Below are 23,989 nucleotides of genomic sequence, written 5' to 3'. Positions count from 1 at the left end.
TTCTACCCAGAACATTTTGAGATGTTTAGCAGAAGGAAATTTGATGTCAAGGTGCCAATTACATGTCCTAACATTTACAGTCAGCCACATTTGCCTTTATTTGTAGTGGTGTCTTGAATGAGGAACCTGGACTGCTATGGACAAGAAACATTTCATCTCAAGTCTCTGAAATATCATCCACAAAACTCAGCAATGATGCCACATATGAACCCACAAGTTCACATATGGCAGATCTGCTGAGGCTTTCCCACTGCTAAATTGTAAGCACACAAAGGGGAGGGCGCACTGGGTCATTACAGAAGCAGTGCACCAAGAGCTTTGGGCGACCCCCTGGTGCTCCAAGTTGCTAATTTGCACATAAAAAAAAAACTTAAATATCTGCAGCATACAGATAGGGTTGATAAGGCTGATTAAAACAATACCTACCAGGAAATATGCCTGGTTTAATATGGCTGATCATGCTAACAAATGATACTATGCCAATTGAGGCCTCATACACACGTCCGTTGTTGTGGTCCGCATCCGAGCTACAGTTTTGGCGGCTCGGATGCGGACCCATTCACTTCAATGGGGCCACAAAAGATGCGGACAACACTCCGTGTGCTGTCCACATCCGTTTCTCCGCTCCTCAAAAGAAAAAAAATATGAAAAATAAAATAAAATAAAAACAGCCTGTCCTTTGTGGACATGAATAGGCAGTTATATTAAAGGCTGTCCATGCAGTTCCGCAAATTGCGGAACGCACATGAACGCCATCCGTGTTTTGCGGACCGCAAAACACACAATGGTCGTGTGCATTAGGCCTTATACTTAGGATTTCTGCTGCAGATTTACCCCTTGAAAGGCAGAGGAATAAACTTGCAGCAAATCCACAGGAAAAGCGAAAAACAAACAAAAAAAAAAAAAAACACGGCATGTGAAAGGGTTAATCTGCCGGCATCACCGCATACAGCATGCAGAAGCCGCATTCCCTCATGTACAGTCTTGTGAAAAAATTAGGACACCCTTTGAAAGCATGTGGTTTTTTGTAACATTTTTAATAAATGGTTATTTCATCTCCGTTTCAACAATACAGAGAGATTAAAGTAATCCGACTAAACAAAGAAAACTGAAGAAAAGTCTTTTCAAGATCTTCTGTAAATGTCATTCTACAAAAATGCCTATTCTAACTGAGGAAAAAGATAGGACACCCTTGCCCCTAATAGCGAGTGTTACCTCCTTTGGCTGAAATAACTGCAGTGAGACGGTTCTTGTAGCCATCTACCAGTCTTCGACATCGGTCTGAGGAAATTTTACCCCACTCCTCAATGCAGAACTTTTTCAGCTGTGAGATGTTTGAGGGGTTTCTTGCACGTACAGCCCTTTTCAAGTCACCCCACAGCATCTCAATGGGATTCAAATCTGGACTTTGACTTGGCCATTCCAGGACTCTCCATTTCTTCTTTTTCAGCCAATCTTTGGTTGATTTACTAGTATGTTTTGGGTCATTGTCATGTTGCATGGTCCAGTTCCGCTTCAGCTTTAATTTTCTAACTGATGGTCTCACATGTTCTTCAAGCACCTTCTGATACACAGTAGAATTCATCGTGGATTCTATGATGGTGAGCTGACCAGGTCCTGCTGCAGCAAAGCAGCCCCAAACCATGACACTTCCACCTCCATGCTTCACAGTTGGTATGAGGTTCTTTTCTTGGAATGCTGTGTTTGGTTTACGCCAAACATGTCCTCTGCTGTTGTGTCCAAATAATTCAATTTTGGACTCATCTGTCCAAAGAACATTATTCCAGAAGTCCTGGTCTTTGTCAACTTTATCGCTGGCAAATGTCAGTCTGGCCTTCGTTGTTTCTCTTGGAAAGCAAAGGTTTCCTCCTTGCACACCTCCCGTGCAAGTTAAACTTGTACAGTCTCTTTCTGATTGTAGAGGCATGTACTTCTACATCAACAGTAGCCAGAGCCTGCTGTAGTTCTCGAGATGACACTTTAGGGTTTTTGGATACCTCTTTTAGCATCTTGCGGTCTGCTCTTGGGGTGAACTTGCTGGGGCGACCAGTCCTGGGCATGTTGGCAGTTGTTTTGAAAGCCCTCCACTTGTAGACTATCTTCCGGACAGTGGAATGGCTGATTTCAAAATCTTTTGAGATCTTTTTAAATCCCTTCCCAGACTCATAGGCTGCTACAATCTTTTTTCTGAAGTCCTCTGACAGCTCTTTTGCTCTCACCATGGTGCTCACTCTCACTTCAACAGTCAGGAGCACACCAAACTAAATGTCTGAGGTTTAAATAGGGCAAGCCTCGTTCAACATGCAGAGTAACGATCTACTAATTATGTGCACCTGGTGTGATATACCTGTGTGAGATCTGAGCCAATTTAAGAGGGAATACATGTGAGGGTGTCCTATCTTTTTCCTCAGTTAGAATAGGCATTTTTGTAGAATGACATTTACAGAAGATCTTGAAAAGACTTTTCTTCAGTTTTCTTTGTTTAGTTGGATTACTTTAATCTCTCTGTATTGTTGAAACGGAGATGAAATAACCATTTATTAAAAATGTTACAAAAAACCACATGCTTTCAAAGGGTGTCCTAATTTTTTCACATGACTGTACATGTACGTAATAATGCGTGAAGGGGTTAAGCAGATTCTGCACTAAAAATACACACGTAAATAGGGTTACTAAAACCCCCCCCCAATCACAAATACAGGTTAAAAAAAAAAAAAAAAAAAAGTAGGATTTAAGGCCATATAGTGAATGGGAATATTCACACAACAAGTATATCACATTTATGTTACAGATTGCAAAATATATATCAATATTATCTTACCTAATCGTAGTTCCCCAAAGTTTCCACAGCCAATCTTCTTTCCCACCCTAAAGTTGGGTCCCACCATAAGAACCCCTGAGGAGGTGGTCGAGCTGGACGGCCGGGAGCTATGACCAGTCCGTACTGGCAAAGCTTTAGTTGCTCGTGGTCGGTCATCTTTCTCCCTGTTGCTATGGTCCATGTTAACATACCATAAGAGCTATTCCTCCAAATCCCAGCTGATGCTAGGAGACTCCCAAACCACAGAGGCAGAAAAACTGTGGGGGGGGCCAAAAATGACCCAGCAGAGTACCCGCAGGGGCCAAAGAAGCTGATCACATCACCGCACAGACTTGCCAAGGTACCATCTCACATCCACTCAGCAACTTCATGGTGGAGGCTTCGCATAGTATCCTTTGAGAAAAGAAAAATTAAATTAAAGTCAGTAAACAGAGCACTTTGTCCTGTCAATTCCATTTAAACAGGGAGCCTGGTTATACATAGAGAAAAAAGGGGAGCAAACCTCTCATTATATGACTATCAACAGCACTAATCTTATTAGACACCAGTGGTGCCCGATGGATCCCACTGGCTCATAATGGGTTCATAGAGTTTGTAATGGTGTCAGCCATTTTGAAGGGAAGAATAGAGTAGCATGTTGCACTACTTTGGAAATTACAGATTTTCCTAAATGAAATGTGAACATTCTATAGGTAACAGTGCTTGCATTATATAAGAGAAATATATATAACGAATCCGATGTTCCGTTTCACATAGAAAAAATTGGGCTGGGCATAACATTTTCAATAGATGGTTCCGCAAAAAACGGAACTGATACGGAAGACATACGGATGCATTTCCGTATGTGTTCAGTTTTTTTGCGGACCCATTGACTTAAATGGAACAACAGAACGTGATTTGCAGGCAATAATAGGACATGTTCTATCTTTCAACTGAACGGAAAAACGGAAATACGGAAACGGAATGCATACGGAGTACATTCCGTTTTTTTTGCGGAACCGTTTAAATAAATGGTTCCGTATACAGTACACAAAAAACGGCCCGTGGGGAAAAAAAATAATAATAATAATAATTAAAAAACGGTTGTGTAAAAGAGGCCTTATGGATGTGGTCCTGCTCATATAGCGGACAGGGGTATGAATTGACTGTAAATATATTTTTAGGGCTCCCTTGTGGATGTTGGGAATTAATCTAATTGTCTGGTGTAGCGTTCCAGAGAACTGGTGGAGCACTAGAGAAGTCTTGAAGATGGGAGATCCGGTTTATGGAAGAGGCTAGTCATAGTGCCCGCTCACACAGCATAATGTAGAGCACAGGTAGAGAGGAGCGAGGAGAAGCAGGGGTGCAGCACTGCGGAAAGCTTTGTGGGCGAGGGTGATAAGTTGTATTCTATAAAGAATGGGTAACCAGTGCATGGACAGTCACCAGGTGGAGGCATCGGTACAGTGGTTGGACAGAAGAGGAGCCTGGCTGCTACATTCAGGACTGACTGGAGACGGGAGGGTTTGGGGAGATAAAACAGATTAGCAGCGAGTTACAGTAATGATGAGTCAGAGCTACAATAAATCATAATGGCATAATACACAGCATTCCCGAAAAAGGTTGTACAGACTGATACTGATAACCCTTCGTCAGGATAGGGCATCAATATCATATGGTTGGGGTCCAACACCCGGCATCACCACCAGAAACATACAGTGTACGGGACGAAAGGAGAAGGCTTCGTATACGAGTAGTTTCTGGCTCCCTCTCACATTAACAGGAGCTAAGCTGCAGTACCTCAGCACAGCCACTGCACACAGTATGGCGCTGTCTGCCTCCAGACGATCTGTTAGGCTAGGTTCATGGTTTTTCCCCATCCGTTTTACGTAAACTAAAAACATATATGTTAGATGGATGCCTCAGACTAATGCCATACAGTGGCATCAGTTCACCATAGAGTTCCATCATAAAAAAAAAAAAGTGTGTATAACTGTATATGTTTGTTTGTTTTTTTAACTGGACTGGGCAAGATACAAGAACGTGGAGCGCTGTGTTTTTTTTAATCCTTCCCCCCCCCCCCCCCTCCCAACATATACATCAAACGGAGGCTTAAAACGTGATCCCACCCTTATCGAGGTCCAGCGTATGGGTCATCAATATCCAAGTAACTGAAAACCCCTCACGTAAGCCAAGTACAAAACAAGTGACATCTGCAATAATTTATGGCCACTTTTGAACAAGCAAATAGCACAAACACGGATTCAGAAACAGCCATTTTGTGGCTTTCAATCCCAAAGGTTAACAGAAGAAGTGGATTTCACTTTCGTACATCTCCGCCTCTCCCTTTGTGCGGCTATAAATAAGGCATGTGCCTTCCCCTGCCGGCTGCGCACATCAAAGCACTTATTAACCTGGGTGGTGCTTTCCCAGAGCTATCTGCTTCCTTGATCTGCTTCTCAACACTGCACCTACATTCACTGCTGACCCGACAAGATGAAGTCTCCTCCTCGATGCCAGCCAGGAACCCTCAGGTCACTACAGAGCGGCATTGGTAACAATGGAAGCTACGACTCGAGGGTGAACAGAGCAAAAATAAATACATAATCATAGTATATATGTGGCAGTTCAAAATGCAGAGAATCCTGGTGAGCCTGCGGTGGGCTTGTGCTTCTACACAGCAGCCAATCTGAACAGGCAGAGTGGAGCAGACTGAACCAATGATGAGGCGGGGGGGAGAGTCTCAGACTCCTGTAGCTACACTGAATCAGATCACCCATCTGGCCTAATAGAGCCAAGTTAAAAAGCAGCATAACCAATGATAATAAACAGCAGGTAAAGCATCACCGACAGGTACTGCCTTACTTCTAACTAAGCTCATGAATGGACAGTTACTTTAAAACCAATTACATTCTTTCAACCCACAAATAAGGCGTCAAAAGATTTAGGCTAGGTCTACACGGCGACAATAAGTCGCACAACAGATCGGACACAACTACACTGCAACATTTGTCGCACCAATGTCACGTGACAATTTTTATAATGTTAGTCTATGGCAGTGCTTCTCAAATAGTGGGGCGCGCCCACCAGGGGGGGCGCCAGGCTCCGTAAAGGGGGGCTCGTTCAGGGCCGGCCTTTGGGGTGTGCGAATTTCTTCTGTATAATGCCGGCAGGCAGGCCGGGCGGCCGGCGCGTCCCTCAGTGATGTCACGTGCCTGCGCCGCCTGCTTTATGAATGAAGCAGGCGGCGCAGACAAGTGACGTCACTGAGGGACGCGCTGGCCGCCCGGCCCGCCTGCCGGCATTATACAGAAGAAATTCGTATATACGGTACTATTAGGAGTGAGGGGGGCATGTTTAATAACTTTAAACGGCGGCGGCGGGCACACGGAATCTGTGGATGGCACAGTTATGGGCTGGGGGGGTCTGTGGATGGCACATATATAACAGTGCCAGCCACAGATCCCCCCCATAAGTGTCCGTCATCCACAGATCCCCCCCATAAGTGTCCGTCATCCACAGATCCCCCCCATAAGTGTCCGTCATCCACAGATCCCCCCCATAAGTGTCCGTCATCCACAGATCCCCCCCATAAGTGTCCGTCATCCACAGATCCCCCCCATAAGTGTCCGTCATCCACAGATCCCCCCCATAAGTGTCCGTCCTCCACAGATCCCCCCCATAAGTGTCCGTCCTCCACAGATTCCCCCCCCCCCCCAATAAGTGTCCGATCCACATTTCTTTCTTTTTTTATTCTTATACGTTAATAAGGATACAGTGTTATGCAGAGGTGTACTTATAACAATTTTATAGACAAATGATACTATTTACAGTCGCGCGGGGGGCTCGAAATGTTTTCTTCTTCCTAGGGGGGGCATGACAGAAAATAATTGAGAAGCACTGGTCTATGGTGTCACACTGCAACACACTGCGACGCAACAGTCAAAGAAAAATCCATTTCGAATGGGTTTTTTGCGACTGTCGCGTCGCAGTCGTAGCAGGTCCCATGTCGCAGTGCGACACCATAGACTACCATTATAAAAATTGTAGCTCGACAAATGTCGCCGTGTAGACCTAGCCTTAGGCCTCCTTTTCGAAAAATATGGGTAAATGAATCAACCTCACTGCCATTAAGGTCACAGGTAAAAGGCTAAAATGACACTTGTCTAGCAACCAATCATGTTCCAGCTCCTTTGAAAAATCAAAGGTGGAAACTGATTGGTTGCTATGGGCAACTAAACCAGTTCTACTTTACACCAGTTTGATAAATGAGCCGGTTACTAAATACCGCGTCTAAGGCCTCATGCCTACGAGCGTGTGTGTTTTGTGGTCCACAAACCATGGGGTTTTTTGTTCCTGAAGGAATGTCCTATAGGACATGTTTATCCTTTTTAGAGGCCATACGGTCTTGTGCATAGGGCCTAAATCACATTTCTGTGTTTAAATACTGGCTATGCCATAACGCACCACTGACCGGCAAGGTGGCGCTAATTTATGGCACAAATGGGAAGTAAATATGATGCTGTTTTTGAGTAACAAGAGAATAGGAAAGGAGAAAACATTGGGGAGATTTAACAATCCAAATGTGACTAAATTCTGGTTAAAGCTCTTGACCTTTAGGCCTCATGCACACGATCGTGACGTTTTTTGTGGTCCACAAACCGCGGAACGGAACAGGCGCCGGCAATATAAATGCCTATTCTTGTCCGCGCTTTGCGGACAAGAATAGGACAGGTTATATTTTTTTTAGCGGGGCCGAGGAACGGAGCCATGGATGCGGACAGCACACGGAGTGCTGTCCGCAACTTTTGCGGCCCCATTGAAGTGAATGGGTCCGCATCCGAGCCGTCAAAACAGCGGCTCAGATGCGGACCCAAACAACGGTCACGTGCATGAGGCCTTAATGAAAGGGGGGCATTAATCAAAGCTCGGCGGTTTTATACCAGCTTATACTGGTCTTAGATTCTGCCTGCGCTGCCCAAGGATGTGCCTAATTTATGTAGAGGTGCAGGCATCATCATAAATGAAGCGCATCCTCAACAGTCCGTGCACCTGGAGTTAAAAATAAAAATACGTCAACCCGACTTTTATGCCTGTAGCGAGGCTACTTTCACACGCTCGTTTTGGCTTTTCGTTTGTGAGATCGGTTCAGGGCTCTCACAAGCGGTCCAAAACGGATCAGTTTTGCCCCAATACATTCTGAATGGAAAAGGATCCTCCCAGAATGCCTCAGTTTGCCTCCGTTCCATCTCCATTCTGCTTTGGAGGCGGACACCACAACCCTGCTTGCAGCGTTTTGCTGTCTGTCTGTTGAAACTGAGCCAAACGGATCCGTCCTGGCGCACAATGCAAGTCAACGGGGACGGATCAGTTTTCACTGACATAATCTGGCAAAATAGAGGATGGATCCGTCCTCCATTGACTTTCAATGGTGTTCAAGACGGATCAGTCTTGGCTATGTTAAAGATAATACAAAGGGATCCGTTCTGAACGGATGCAGACGGTTGTATTATCTGAGCGGATCCGTCTGTGCAGATCCATGACGGATCCACACCAAACGCGAGTGTGAAAGTAGCCTTAGTAAATTTGCTGGGGTCAAGGTCCCAGACCGTGCGCCGCCACGGCACTCCCAAGTGGGGAGGACAGCATAAAAAATCTGCATGCCGTCTGTATCGCTAAACTTAAGGGAGAAGTTTAACACAAGGTTCAAAAGCGGAACTACACGTCAATATGAAGCCAAAGAAGAAGCAATATCTCAGGATTAAGCTCCAGAGATGACCACACTGCTGTTTGAGCCAGGACACAGAATTTTCCAGAAACGTACACAAAAACCCACAACAGGCTAACACAGGACGGTCGACTAAGGGCTTATTCACACACGTCCGCAAGTCAGGACGTGGGCAGCACACGTATCCATTGATTTGAATATGTTAATTCACATATACTTGTATTTTCTGGAAAATATAAAAAAAAGACATGCACTACTTTGGTCCGTGATGTGGATCAAATCCATCAACTGAAGTCTATGGTTCCATGAAGACCACCAGTGCATGTGGAATATGGATGACACATGGAGGGCAAAAAACGGATGCATGGATCACACATGGACTATTCATGGATGAAACACCAACCATTTTTTTACAGATTCAACAACACAGCAAGATGACGAACTACAAGAAATAAGACATGAAATTGTACAATGTTCATTTTTCGAAGGGAAATGTTAACCAGTTCTGTAAAGTATCAGGGCAGGGTATATACAAGTCATAGCCTGGGATTAAGCATCAAGGCGAGACGACTGCAGCAAACATACCCTTCCTCCAGTATAAAGGAGCTCATCCAGGGATCAGCCCATATATTATTGAACAGCCTAGAAGGACAGATGAGTGATTACTGCATTAAGGAGGCTGGACATCGCCACGCAGACACACGCTTCTCCACTACACTGCTCAGTATTAGGCCTCATGCACATGACCGTTGTTCTGGTCCGCATCTGAGCCGCAGTTTTTGCGTCTCGGGTGCAGACCCATTAACTTCAATGGAGCCGCAAAAGATGCGGACAGCACTCCGTGTGCTATCCGCATCCGTTGCTCCGTTCCGTGGTATGCAAAAAAATATATAACATGTCTTATTCTTGTCCGTTTTGCGGACAAGAATAGGCATTTCTACAATAAGCCGCCTGTTCCATTCCACAAATTGCAGAAGGCACACGGGCGGCTTCCGTGTTTTGCAGACCGCAAAAACGGAACGGTCGTGTGCATGAGGCCTTAGACAAAGGTTGCGGACAAATGCAAAAAAAAAAAGTGATCAAAGTTCTTAAAATGTGATAAATTCAAAAAATCCTATGGGGTAAAGGGGGCACTCACTCACTGGTGGCAGAGTACAGTAGCCTGCAGTTTCCTCATCTCCTGTGTGGGGGGCAGCGGTGGAAGCCATATTGCTGTAAGCTTGAGCTAGAGCCTCCTGCACACAACTGTATTTTCGGTCCATATTTTCTCAGGATCGCATGTGGACCTATTCATTTCTATGGGACCGCAAATAATGTGGACAGTGCGCCATTTGTGTCCATACCGCGAATCATACTGTAGAACCTGTCCTAATCTTCTGCGCACTGCAGACTAGAACAGGCACTTCTACAAAGATCTTGCGGCATTCACACAGCTGGTATCCGTATTTTGCGGACCGCAAAGACCATACGGTTGCGGGCATGTGGCCTAAAGTAACGGGACTTGTTTGTCGACCTCATAACCACAAAGGCTACAAACTTAGTTCAACAACTTGATTATAAAAATGTGCTATCACTGGGTTGATTTTAACCCCTTAACGCAGAACACCGTGCATGTTCTGTGGGGGATGCATTGCCAGAATACATTCCGCCGTACATGCACGGCGGGATGATTGGGCGGGCACTGGAGCGGTGCACGCCCGATCACTGCAGGGGTCCGGCAGTCCCTGGTAGCCGGGCCCCTGCTGTATCCACCGGCATCACTGTAAACAGCGATGCCGGCGGATTAACCCTTTATATGCCGTGGTCCGCGCTGACGCGACATAGAAGTGGTTCGCGGCGAGTAAAGCAGCGCATTGAGTCCCCGCGCTGCTGTGGCGTGGACTCGATACGTGGCAAGGCAGCCCTGCACGGCATCAGGACCTGCCTTCTAAGGGTGCAGAGGAGATCCAGCCTCAGGCTGGGTCTCCTATGCAACCTGTTTGTGTATTACTCCGTGTAGTACACGAACAGGCAATGCAGTACAATACAGATGTATTGTAATGCATTGCAGAGGGGATCAGACCCCCAAAAGTTGAAGTCCCAGAGTGGGACAGAAATAAAGTTAAAAAATAAATAAAATAAAAAAAATAAAAAAAGCCCCTTTCCCCTGATTTTATAATAAAAAAAAAAACAGAAAAAAAGAAAGAAGAAAAACTGCACATTTTTGTTACCTTACACCACTAAAAGTGCAATACCAAGCGATCAAAAAGGCGTATGCCCCCAAAAATAGTACCAATATAACCATCACCTCATCCCGCAAAAAATGAGCCTCTACATAGGACAATCGCCCAAAAAATAAAAAAAAACTATGGCTCTCAGACTATGGAGACACTAAAACATAATTTGTTTTGTTTCAAAAATGCTTTTATTGTGTTAGGCTAGTTTCACACTTGCGGCAGGACGGATCCGACATGCTGTTCACCATGTCGGATCCGTCCTGCGGCTATTTCGCCGTGCCCCCGGGCCGCCGCTCCGTCCCCGTTGACTATAATGGGGACGGGGGCAGAGCTCCGGCGCAGCAGGGCGAAAGCCGTAGGACTAAAAAACCTGACATGCAGTAATTTTAGTCCGGCAGCCTTTCGCCGTGCACCGCTGTGCTGCGCCGGAGCTCCTCCCCAATTATAGTCAATGGGGACGGAGCGGCGGCCCGGTGAAATAGCCGCAGGACGGATCCGACATGGTGAATAGCATGTCGGATCCGTCCTGCCGCAAGTGTGAAAGTACCCTTAAAAGTAAAACAAAACAAAAAAACAAGTATACATATTAGATATCGCCACGTCCGTAAGAACCTGCTCTATAAAAATACCACATGATCTAACCCCTCAGGTTAACACTGTATATAAAAAAAAAAAAAAAAAAAAAGTAAAAAAAGCCATTTTGTCACCTTACATCACAAAAAGTGTAATAGCAAGCGATCAAAAAGTCATACGCACCCCAAAATTGTACAAATCAAACCGTCATCCCATACTGAAAAAAAGAGCCCCTACATAAAAGACATTCGCCCAAAAAATTGATATAAAAAAAAAACCCTATGGCTTTCAGAATATGGAGACCCTAAAAATTCATTTTTTTCAAAAATGCTTTATTATGTAAAACTGAAACAAACAACCAAAAAATGTAGTCATATTTGGTATTGTCACGTCCGTAACAACCTGCTCTATAAAAATAGCTCATGATCTAACCTGCCAGATGAACGTTGTAAATAACAAAAAATAAAAACAATGGCAAAACAGCAATTTTTTTGTTACCTTGCTTCACAAAAAGTGTCATAAAGAGCAACCAAAAATCATCTGTACACTAAAATAGTACCAATAAAACTGCCAGCTTATCCTGTAGTTTACAAAATGGGGTCACTTTTTTGTAGTTCCTACTCTAGGGGTGCATCAGGGGGGCTTCAAATGTGACATGGCAAGTTCAAATTATCCCAGTGAAATCTGCCCTCCAAAAACCATATGGTGTTCCTTTCCTTCTGCGCCCTGCTGTGTGGCCATACCGCAGTTTTTGACCACATATGGGGTGTTTCTGTAAACTACAGAATCAGGGCAATAAATATTGAGTTTTGTCTGGCTGTTAACCTTTGCTTTCGTAACGGAAAAAAAAAAAAAAGATTTAAATGGAAAATCTGCCAAAAATGTGAAATTCTGAAATTTCATCTCCATTTTCCATGAATTCTTGTGGAACACCTAATGGCCTCTTACACACGGGCGTCGCGGGAAAAGGTGCGGGTGCGTTGCGGAACACGCGCAATTTTTCCGCGCGAGTGCAAAACATTGTAATGCGTTTTGCACTCTCGTGAGAAAAATCGCGCATGTTTGGTACCCAAACCCGAACTTCTTCACAGAAGTTCGGGCTTGGGATCGGTGTTCTGTAGACTGTATTATTTTCCCTTATAACATGGTTATAAGGGAAAATAATAGCATTCTGAATACAGAATGCATAGTAAAATAGCGCTGGAGGGGTAAAAAAAAAAAAAAAAAAATTTAACTCACCTTAGTCCAGTTGATCGTGCTGCCGACATCTCCTTCGGTCTCCTTCTTTGCTGATTGTAGGAACAGGACCTGTGGTGACGTCACTCCGGTCATCACATGGTCTATCACATGATCCATCACCATGGTAAAAGATCATGTGATGGACCATGTGACGACCGGAGTGACGTCACCACAGGTCCTGTTCCTACAATCAGCAAAAAAGGAGACAGAAGGAGATGCCGACAGCGCGATTAAGTGGACTAAGGTGATATGTCAGATTTGCAAAAATCAGTCTGGTCCTTAAGGTGAAAAATGGCCCGGTCCTTAAGGGGTTAAATCCCAGGTCACGTAGCTTTTGGCCTTACATTTTATTTTTTTTAAAACAAAGGAAAGAAAATGAGAAAAAGAAGCTATAAAGCACAGGAGGCGTTAGGCTCTATCAATATTGGGAGAGAGTTTAGAAAAAAAAAAAAACACCCCAAACGTCCAAAGCCTTGTCAGCAGTACTTTCATACACCACATTGGCCAGTGCTTTGAGGATGTGCAGGCTGCCTGTATCCATTTCCACCCAGGTCATGTGACAGAAAACAGATGTCACTTTGTTTGGTGCGGATCCGTCACGGACGGATCCGTTCAGATAATACAACCGTCTGCATTCGTTCAGAACGGATCCGTTTGTATTATCTGTAACATAGCGAGGACGGATCCGTTTTATATTGTGTCAGAGAAAACGGATCCGTCCCCATTGACTTACGGACCCGTTTGGCTCCGTTTCGTCAGACGGACAACTAATCGCTGCAAGCAGTGTTTTGGTGTCCGCCTCCAGAGCGGAAAAGAGACTGAACTGATACATTCTGAGCGGATCCTTTTCCATTCAGAATGCATTAGGGCAAAACTGATCCATTTTGGACCGCTTGTGAGAGCCCTGAACGGATCTCACTAACGGAAAGCAAAAACGTGAATGTGAAAGTAGTCTAAGCAGTGTACAGCAAACCAGCAGGATGCAGAATAACAGGTACATGTGGGGGGTCCACAACACTGGAAGACAAGCGATATTACCTCCCCATGTTCATCACTGCATAGAGGAAATCAAGGCAAGGCCTCCATGAGTGGGTGTCAAGCAATTATCTTCCCCACATGAATTCAGGAGAGGAGGAACATTGTGACGAGAGCAGAAATCTCAGCAGGAGCTCTCCGCCTGGAACAAAGCACCCCCACCCTGCAGAAAGCAAAGCGGAGGAGAAAAGGCCGCGTGTGTGTGCAAGGCACAATCAATACAAGCACTTTTAACTCGCTAGCCCCTGGCCGGCCCGCATTAATATTACATGACAGCTGACTAACCGGTTCACAGCCGGCAACATTACTGACATTTCTCCGTGGCCAAAAGTGTTGGTTTTATACCCAAACTATTTGCAGAAGTGACATCATGCTTGGTTTCCGCTGACTGAAGATGACTAGACAAATGAGTCTTTTCCCCAATCAATGCTCCAAACTTTTGCCAGTTTTGTCTGCGCTGCCGTAATAGCAGCCAAGTTAACCAAACGCCGCACGTTGCCTGCTGTCGCCTCCTTACACCCCCTCCGACCGGAATACGAATGCGCTTGTGATGAATCCAGTTACCTTATTAAATGTAACTAACCACATTCCACTTTGCCGCCCGCTTATTATGGAATGTTCAGAAGACTGATTTTGGGCGCAGATTTGACGCTGAAAACTGGACTGAATATGCGCTGAAATCGCCTCCCACTGTTTTCAATAGGAGGCACCACAGTTCACGTGGCCGAGGGTTTTTGCCACTCCATTTTCAAGACCACACCGCACGGACCCCTCACAAAGGCACAGCGGGAGTATGCTCGCGGTTTAGCTAAACCTACAGTGGGTCTGCGTGAGAACCCGCAGCGGTTTCTGCCGTCAGATACGCAGCAGATTTCATCACGGATCCGCTATAGGTTTAGCTCCATTGTGAGGGTACAGTGCCAAGAATGAAGTGCCTGTACATTTTAGGCGGGGACTTAAAAACCGTGAGGCAAAACCCCGGGCCACATAAAAACTGCAGCACAGCTCAAGATATGTAGAATCTGCCCTCATGTTAACATTAAGGCTCCATTCACACGTCAGTGGTGTGTTGCGGACCCGCAAATTGCGGATCCGCAACACTCCCGCCCGGCACCCCTATAGAAATGCCTATTCTTGACCGCAAGCTGCGGACAAGAATAGGACATGTTCCATCTTTTGCGGAGCTGCGGACCTGAAGATCGGGGCCGCGCTCCGCAAATGCGGATGCTGACAGCACACTGCGGACCCATTTGCAGACGTGTGAATGGAGCCTAAAGGGTTGTCTCACTCCAGCAAATGGCATTTATCATGTGGAGAAAGTTAATGCAAAACAATTACTAATGTATTGTGATTGTACATATTGCTTCCTTGGCTGGCTGGATTCATTCTTCCAGCACATTATACACTGCTCGAGCAGTGAATAATGTAATAGAAAAATTCATCCAACCAGCAAAGGAGGCAATATGGACAATCATAGTACATTAGGAAGTGCCTTTCTCTACATGATCAATGCCACTTGCTGAAGGGACACAACCCCTTTAAGCATAGGTTATGATCTGCATATCATTTCAAGGCCACACATTGGGGAAGATTTATCAAAACTGGTGCAAAGGAAAATTGGCTTAGTTGCCCCTAGCAACCAGATTCCACCTTTGATTTGTCAGAGCTCCTTCGGAAAATGAAAAGTGTTATCTGACCGGTTGCTAGGGGTAACTAAGCCAGTTTTCCTTCACACCAGTTTAGATAGTTCACCCCCACTGGCATCAGTTTAATGTAAATAAGAACAGAAGGAGGAAGCACATACTGGTTATCACATCTGAATTTACTTCTGTTAATTGTCAGCATGTTCAAGCTGTAAATGGGAATATTTTCAGAGACGCCACAAAAGACAACCAATAGGACCGCGCTTTCTACATTTTTTTTTATTAAAAAGAGCAACAGTAAATGGCGTAAAAAAACACGGTCACTCAGCCCTTTTCTCCCCTGTTACTTCCAGCGTCACACTTCAGTCCTGAAGTCATCCCCCTGACTGCAGCGGAGATATCCTATGAGCACCAGGTCACCGTGCAGCCAACCAGGACATGACTACTGAGGCCAGTGACTGGATGCAGTGGTGACGTGGTGTGTACAGGATGTCACCTTCAGGAACACCGGCGGGGTGGACCACAGCTCAGCGCTGGAGGTGGTAGGGGAGAAAAGTAGTATGATTGATTATGCTATTTTAGAAGAGTTACTGTGGCTGCAGAGTTTTTGGACAAACCAATGTCCCTAAGGGCTCATGCACACAAACTTTTTTTGTCCGCATCCGATCTGCATTTTTTTCGGGTCGTATGCAGACCCATTTACTTCAACGGGGCCACAAAAGATGCAGACAGCACTCATGTGCTCTCCACATCCATATGTCCAATCCGTGGCCCCACAAAAATATACAACATTCCCTCTTGACCGCATTCCGGACTGCTCTATTATGGGCCGGACGTTCTGTTTCGCAAAACGCACACGGCCAGTATCTGTGTTCTGCGGACTAAGGGTATGACCACAGAGCGGGGTTGTTTTGTGGTCATGCTGCCTCTAAATAAACAGCACTATTTAGTGGGTCTGTAATGTGCGCGGCATCTTCAATACAAACCCATTGAACAGTGTGGTCTCAGCTTAATTAGAGGCAGATTTGGGCGATTCGAAGGCTGCGTTACTTGATTGTGCCACATGGTCATACCCTAAGGGTGCCTTCACACGTGGCAGAAAATTCCGCAACCAAAAATCAGTTCCATTCACCTTGATGGGGCTTGCAGAAATCCGTGTGCTACTGCCCCATTCAAATGAATAGAACTGATTTTCAGGAAGGCACCCTGACTCTCAAAGTAATGTCATAAACTGATTACACGACCGCATGACTGGGTCCGCATTTGTTACGCAATTTTGCGGAACGTGTGCGGAGCCATTCATTTCAATGGGGCCACAAAAGATGCGGACAGCACACCGTGTGCTGTCCGCATCCGTAGTTCCGTGGCCCCGCAAAAAATATAGGAGCATGTCCTCTTCTTGTCCGCAATCAAGGACAAGAATAAGCATTTTTTACATAGCGCTGGCCCTGAGCGTTTTGCAAAATGCGGAATGCACATGGCCGGTATCCGTGTTTTGCAGATCTGCAATTTGCGGACCGCAAACCACATACATTCGTCTGAATGTAGATGCAAACACCCAGGGCACTGAGTCAGTGAAAGTACGGTTATAATCTGAGATTACCAGACGTTCATAGTGCCTGCCCTAAGACGTAAGAATCTAAGATAAGACGCAGCACTCCTGACAGGTATGAAGCAACCAACTGAGAGTACATTACCATACTGCTGCCAACCGATACTAAGCACATGGTGCCCACGGAGCACCTGTTCCATTCTCAGAATGCCAGCCCAGCGGCATAAGAGTGCCTAAAATAAAACTAGGCAGAAGAACGGCGTGGAGGTGTACAACATTCCCCACCACTTCCCGGTGTTCAGCCCTGTGCCCATGACACCTGTTTCCTACACATAAGCATGTGCAAACATTACACGGATACATAACCATTTGCCTACAGTCCAGTTAGCCAATATGAAGTCACTATAGTTTCTGTGTATCCACGAGTCAACGTCACGCCAGGTTTTTTTAACCACTTCTGAAGAAGTCCTGAGCCGAGCAGGACAGCCACCATTTTTGGCAAGGCTGCACGGTTCAATACAGTTTCGATCAGCGACATTCAATATCATAAGAGTGTATGCCCCCTCCCAGCAGATATCTGGGCGTGCTCTGCAAATACCCAGAAGCATTAGTACATGGCTTTCCTCCAAATGGATGATGCCACCATGGTAGTAATCTGGGCAGGAAGCAGTCATGTGATGAGGCGATACTACCTACCTTACTTCCCAGAAGTAGTCACATCCCATAAAGTAGCATTAAAGGGGTGGTCCAACCCCATCCACAGAACTCCACAAATCACTACAGGGCTCGAGTCCCAAATTCTACCTCTCTATAGAACCGCAGCGAGGAGGACTTTGGATGGAGCACCAATCCAGCACGCGTCCTGGTGCTTCATTTAACATTTATGGGGCAGATAGGGACAGGCGACCCCTGGACTTGGCGACTGTAGATTACACAGTCATGAAGAGACCTGTACAGATGGCGGATTTACCATCACTCATATTAGTGCAGCAAATCTGCCAAAGTAGATTGAGAAATCTCAACCACATGCTGCGCAAACAAAATAGCCGTATAAATTGACCCACGTTGCGGATTTCAAATCTGCAGCGTCTCAATTTATGATGCAGATCATCTCCACAGATTTCGCTCTATGAATCTGGTGGTACTATATCTCCATATGGAGAGCGCCTTATTCGGCATCAGAAGGCTTAGAGGCCAATGCTCCTCTGGAATTCTGGGAAGAAGGCAAGCCTAGGCCTCTGCACTGATGAGGGGCAATCACCCTAAAACAGCTGTCTGCAGATGGGGTGCTGGCTTATTTAATATCCAAGTCATGTCTCAAGGCCTGTTTAAACAGTCAAAACTTCACTTATAGGATAGCTGCATTACATCTGGTGGCAGAGGCAGAGCTTAACAGCCCTTTCAATCTGAAAGGGGTGAAATCCACAGCAAAAAATAAACTCATGTAAGCCATGCCGCTATTACCACAGAGCCGCAACGGACTTCTCTGCTGAACTTTCTTTCCCACGTGGACGTACCCCATCAGTGCAGGACCGGAGCCAGGTTACCAATCTGCCCAGCAGTAACGCTAACCTAATATTTTCAGATAATAGAGCAGAAATATCTATATCATATTTGTGGCATACAAACATCTGAGGCAATTACTGCTGCCAAACGTAATGAGGCAGTAATTTCCTACAAGCTCCTACCAGACCTGAGGTTTCCACTCTGGATTTTCCACTGTTTAAAGACGACATACAAGTCCTGATAGACCAAAGCATAAAAACAACATGTCATCTTAGATGTAATGGGTTAATGGGGTTATTTTACATGAAGCACATGGGTGTGGGCACAGACAGGAGGAAGCAGAAAGGCCCCCTTTGTGAGTCACCTTCTCTTGTTCCAAAATGAACTACAATCTTAACTCATGCAAGACTGCTGACGTCTGACATTGACACTGTTCTCACACCTACAGCACGGAGCGGCGCGCTGACAACTCCTCACCACACATCGGGCATCAGCTTCACACAAACTACCTCACCCAAATCATTTCTTCATTCTTGTTCAAGTCAACTGAAATAGTCAAAAAAAAAAAAAAAAAAAAAATCAGTGTAAAACAGGCCTGGGCTGAATTTCCACCCTCTCCAGTATGCTTGTCAATACATTCTAATGGTGTTGGTCCCATTTCCATTGTGGAGAAAATAGGCTTTTTATTGTATGCTAATTAGCCCTGGGAGCAACAAGGGCGGTACCATTGCATCTTGGGGAACAAAGCTCAGCTTCTTTTCATTCCTGGCCACGCCCCCAACATTTTGACAGGGTCACAGGCAGTGAAGATGTTCTCATACCTGGTCCGGAGGTCTCGCCATTGCTAGCTCGCTTCACTGTTTTGCACAGACGTAGTACAGAATCCATCAGCCAGCAATGGCTGTAATGAGCAATCGCGAGATGGGAGACTTCAGGGCCAGGCATTAGTACGACTTCACTGCCTAGCCCTGCCAGCAAAGTGGAGGGGGCGTGAAGGAAATGAAGCGGAGCTCCAAGTGCAATGGCACCACCCTCTTTGCACCAAGAGGCTAATTAGAATAAAATAAGAAGCCTAATTTTTCCACATTGGGGCCAACAATGGAAATATGACCAACACCGTTAGAATGTATTGACAAGCATGCATCTGGTATGCAAGATGGTTTCACATAGTGACGGATTCCCTTTAAACGGGTCTTCCCACAACATTGATTGATGGCATTTCCCGGCAGATGGATCTCCATGACTCTCAGAATGAAGGGGGTCGCAGAATTAGCTAAGTGCCGCAGTCGCTCCCCCACAGCAATTAGAGATGAGCGAATTTCATGTTATGAAATTCGTTCACGCATCGTTTGGTGGTAAAAGGTGAATTGCGTTATGGATTCCGTTACCACGGACCATAACGCAATTCTATGACAGAATGCCTTTAGAGGCATTCCTTTATTCATTCCGTCATAATAGTCCTCTCCTGCATAACGGAAACGGGACGGATCCGTTATGCAGCCCATAGACTTCTATTATGACGGAATGAATAACGGAATGCTTCTAAAGGCATTCTGTCATAGAATTGCGCTATGGTCTGTAGTAACGGAATCCATAACGCAATTCACCTTTTATCACCAAACGAAGCGTGAACTAATTTCAAAATATGAAAATCGCTCATCTCTAACAGCAATGTTTTCATCCATTCAAAGTACAGGCAACTGCAGCCCAGTCCTGCACACTTGACAGATGTCATGCACCCACCGATCAGAATACACAAGCAATGCCCCATAACATTAATTGACAGGAAATCAATTTAATTAAATTTACAGTGATCAGAGAAAAGGGTAGCGCCATTTTCATGTGGACGCAACCCCAAGGACGTCTGTGTTATGGCTGTGATAGACATTACAGGCATGTGAAAGCAGCCTAAAAGGCACACATACCCTACTACAAATCTGGATTTTAATGGACCTATAATATGGTGCTTACAGATCTTAAGGATATTGAAAGTATATAGTGTAATGTGAAAAGCCTTACAGTTTTCCATTATAAAGAATACCATTTGTTTGCAAAAACTGGTGTATCAAGAAGAAAACAAAGTTAAAAGTGGTCATGATCTAAACCACTACATTACAGAACACCGAGGTAATAAATACTAGAGGACCGCAAATTGCACTCCCCAATGCACGGGCACCCTCCCTGTGGCTGCCGCAGACGGATGCAGACCCATTCATTCTATTTTTTTGAGGTGCGGAATGGGTCCACATCTGTGAGGCAGTGCACAAATGGCTGGTGCCTGTATATTGCAGACCTGCTGTTTGTGGGCCGCAATATAGGCCTGGCTGGCACGTGTTTGTGTGCATGAGCCCTTAGGGTTGATCATGGTGACTAAAATGAGCCATTTCTCTCTGTAATCCGCATTATTAACGCAGAGAAATTCTAATTTTTGTTATATGTAAATGAGGTGCTCGGAGCAACGAGGGGCTGGCCTAGCCACTTGGAGCAAGGCTTCTCTTCTTGTTGCCACTGCTCCAATGCCTGGTCCTGAATATCACACATGAGCTGGTGGCAGTACCATCTGTGTATGTGCAGTGGGGACGACCGCAAGAGATCACTGCGCCAGCACATGCACGAGATTTCAAGACCAGGCATCGGAGTGGTGAGGGTGCTGGGCCTGTCCATCTAAAGGAGGAGTGGTGCTCTGACCATATAACTAAACACTGCAGAGAAAAGGGCTCATTGTAGTCATGATGAGCCCTGCCAGACAGTAGGCCTGGCTTCGTAGGGTTGATCATGGTACCAGATTTTCTTTAAATGGTTAGAAAATAATATCCCCAAGACACAGAAGGACGACATTCTGACTATACTACTTCTGGCAGACACATTAACTTGGATGACAGCGGGGGTCCATGAACCCGATGCTTTATGCCTAGTCCAAAGTATGAGCTCCTATCACGTCCTTTCAAGATCACTGTGTAAGCATGCTGCAGCTCAAGACAGCTTAGAATCACATCTGAACTAGCCCTTAGGGCTAATCCAGACAAGCCGTTCCCTGCACCGATATGTTTAGTACGAGCAAACACATTAAAGTGACCCACTGGTTCAGAGAAAAAATGTCTTATCAACTGGGAAATGAGCAGAACACTTACCCCGTGCTCTACATTTCATCCTAGGAGATGCAGATCCATTCATTTTTGGGCTCCTCTTCTTCCATCCAAGATGGTCACACTGCTTCTCAGGCTATATGGTGCATTGGTATCCCAAGACACTTCCTACCTGTCCATCCCTGGTCTGGGAATGACCAGCACCGTTCATGTAAGCAGGGCTGGCCAACGCAAGGGCCGCATGTAGCCCGAGAAGCGCTCCGGCCATCTTGGATGGAAGAAGAGCAGCCCAGGAATTGGCAGATCTGCAGCTAAAAAGATGAAAAGGACGGCTCCAGGTAAGTCTCCCGCTTGTTCCCCAGGTAATATCTAATTGTTTTTCTTGAACCAGAGGGTTAGTGTAATAGAAAAAAATAAGTCCATACACAAGATAAGACTGGCAGCCAAGGTGACAGTAAGATCCTCCAGGGACCCAAGCCATTAATGGGGTAAGAAGGCCCCTGCAGAGCTTAGGAAGCCCTTGTTCTGTAGAGGCAGAAGGTGGGCCGAGACAAGGGACTGGTGGGTCTGACCACACATACAGATCAACTACACAGCCTAGGAAGCCAGAATGCAAACTGAAAGACTACACTCCATGGAAGCATAGCCTGCTCCACACAATTCCGTGGCAATAACCGGATGTCATGTACATGGTGCACAGAGTGGTCAAAAGGTCCTTAGTGCCACACTGCTGATGTCACCCATTCCATGAAACAGCCCAGGGACATGACACATGGGGGGGGGGGGGGGGGGGGGGGGAGATTTATCAAAACTGGTGTAAAGTAGAACTGGCTTAGTTGCCCATAGCAACCAATCAGATTCCACCTTTCATTTTGCAAAGGAGCTCTGAAAAATGAACAGTGAAATCTGAGCAACTTGGGCTACTTTCACACTAGAGTTTTTGCTGGATCCGCAGGGTTTAGCAACAACGATTCAGTTACTGATAATACAACCGTCTGCTTCCGTTCAGAAGAGATCCGGTTGTATTATCTTTAACATAGCCAAGACGGATCCATCATGAATTCCACTGAAAGTTAATGGAGGACGGATCCGTTTTCTATTGTGGCAGAGAAAACGGATCTGTCCCCATTGACTTGCATTGTGGGTCATGACGGATCCGTCTTGCTCCGTATCCCAAGACGGAAAGAAAACGGCAGCATGCTGCGGTTTGCTCTCCAGTATGGGAACGCAACCAAACGGAACGTATTTTGGAGCATTCCGTTCTGTTCAGTTCAGTCCCCATTGACAATGAACGGGGACAAAACGGAATCGTTATTTTTCCGGTATTGAGACCCTATGACGGATCTCAATACCGGAAAATATTGACGCTCGTGTGAAAGTAGCCTACGCCAGTTTGCCTTTACACAAGTTTTGATAAACCTCCCATATAGCCAATCATCCTGACCCATAAAGAGATGCTGCCAAGCCCCAATGCAAGCCCTGTACCAGGGCCCCCACCTACAACCTGCCTTTATAGTGCTGGACCAACTGCTACCTCTGCATCCCCCAAATCCACACCCCAGTCCGGTGCTTCTGTATAGCAAACCCCAGAAACCGGTCCACCCCTGCAATGTACGCCAGTACATGAGAGCAGGGCCCGAGGAAGACAATGGCGCAGGGTGGTCACCTTGTGTCCTGCGGGTGTCACTGGGATGGGCAGGCTCACAGGGACAATGGCTCCGCGCGCCACCTACGTCCAGACGGCTGCAGGCTCCGGTGCAGATCTCATAGGGGAGGACCGGCGCTCGGCCCGCACTTCCTGGGTCTGTCAGCTTCCAGCATACAGGGCGGTGGCGGATGCCCGGGCTACAACATCCTACAGCAGCCAACGGTCCAACAAACCATTCACGCTCCCAGCAGTCCCACACTAGACAGGTGCCTAAAAAAAAAAAAAAAAAAAGCCCAAACTCCGTTGTTTCCGGTTAGTCGCTCCGCCCCGGCATCCCGGTATCCTTTCCTCACACACAACGGGGCCGAACCGGAAACTCCCCTAACAGCTCCGCCTACCTTCACCGCACAACAAGGAAAGGGGCGTGAACCGCATGGGGAAGACGACGTGACGTCATATGGTGCGCTCAGGATAACACCGCTAGGGGGCGTCTGGGGTTCCATCGTATTACGCATGCTGTGTAAGGGTATTGACTACCGGAAAAAGACTTACAGGTGACTTTCCATATTTGCAGCCCATGACAGACGTCATAGCTGCCATCAGAGCATTGGATGTTAGCTTTGTGTTAGCCGCTAGATGGGTTGCCAGTACTAAAGATGGCAGGACAGCCGCATTGCGTATTTCCGTTGGAACCACGAATAGGTGATTTCCTTGCCATAGCGACCGCTTCTCTAGTTGCTATGCGGAAACAAATGGTTGCTTTAGAAGTATAGTGCCACCTAGTGTTCGTGATAGACAAGTACAATAGCCTAACAAGAAAGTGACATCTTTTGCTCACTTCTGCTCATCCAATCAACCACATTTATAAAATCATGAATGTTATGGCAATTTATTTCTACAGTGATTCAAGTTGTATTCAGTGGAACCATGTGTTTTCTTCAGCAGTAATATTTAAATTTTATC

At 45.9% G+C, this 23,989-nt stretch overlaps 1 protein-coding gene across 3 annotated transcripts in view; it reads right to left on the bottom strand.

Moving 5' to 3' along the window:
• Positions 1-23,399, bottom strand: part of CSNK1G1 (casein kinase 1 gamma 1) — a 79,017-nt gene extending 55,618 nt beyond the window's left edge. The window contains exons 1-2 of one of the 3 annotated variants that reach the window (XM_040413767.1): positions 23,045-23,399; positions 2,822-3,214 (exon numbers count right to left, since the gene is read on the bottom strand). In XM_040413767.1, coding sequence (XP_040269701.1) covers positions 2,822-3,002 — 181 coding nt within the window. In that variant the 5' untranslated portion in view covers positions 3,003-3,214; positions 23,045-23,399. The remainder of the gene's footprint in view (positions 1-2,821; positions 3,215-23,044) is intronic. The other 2 variants (XM_040413768.1, XM_040413769.1) reach the window with 2 other exon arrangements.
• Positions 23,400-23,989: the final 590 nt, after the last annotated feature.

This window comes from Bufo bufo, chromosome 1 (assembly GCF_905171765.1).
Source record: "Bufo bufo chromosome 1, aBufBuf1.1, whole genome shotgun sequence".
NCBI lineage: Eukaryota > Metazoa > Chordata > Amphibia > Anura > Bufonidae > Bufo > Bufo bufo.
The sequence above is the reverse complement of the archived record's forward strand: the minus strand, read 5'-3'. Positions and strand labels throughout refer to the sequence as shown.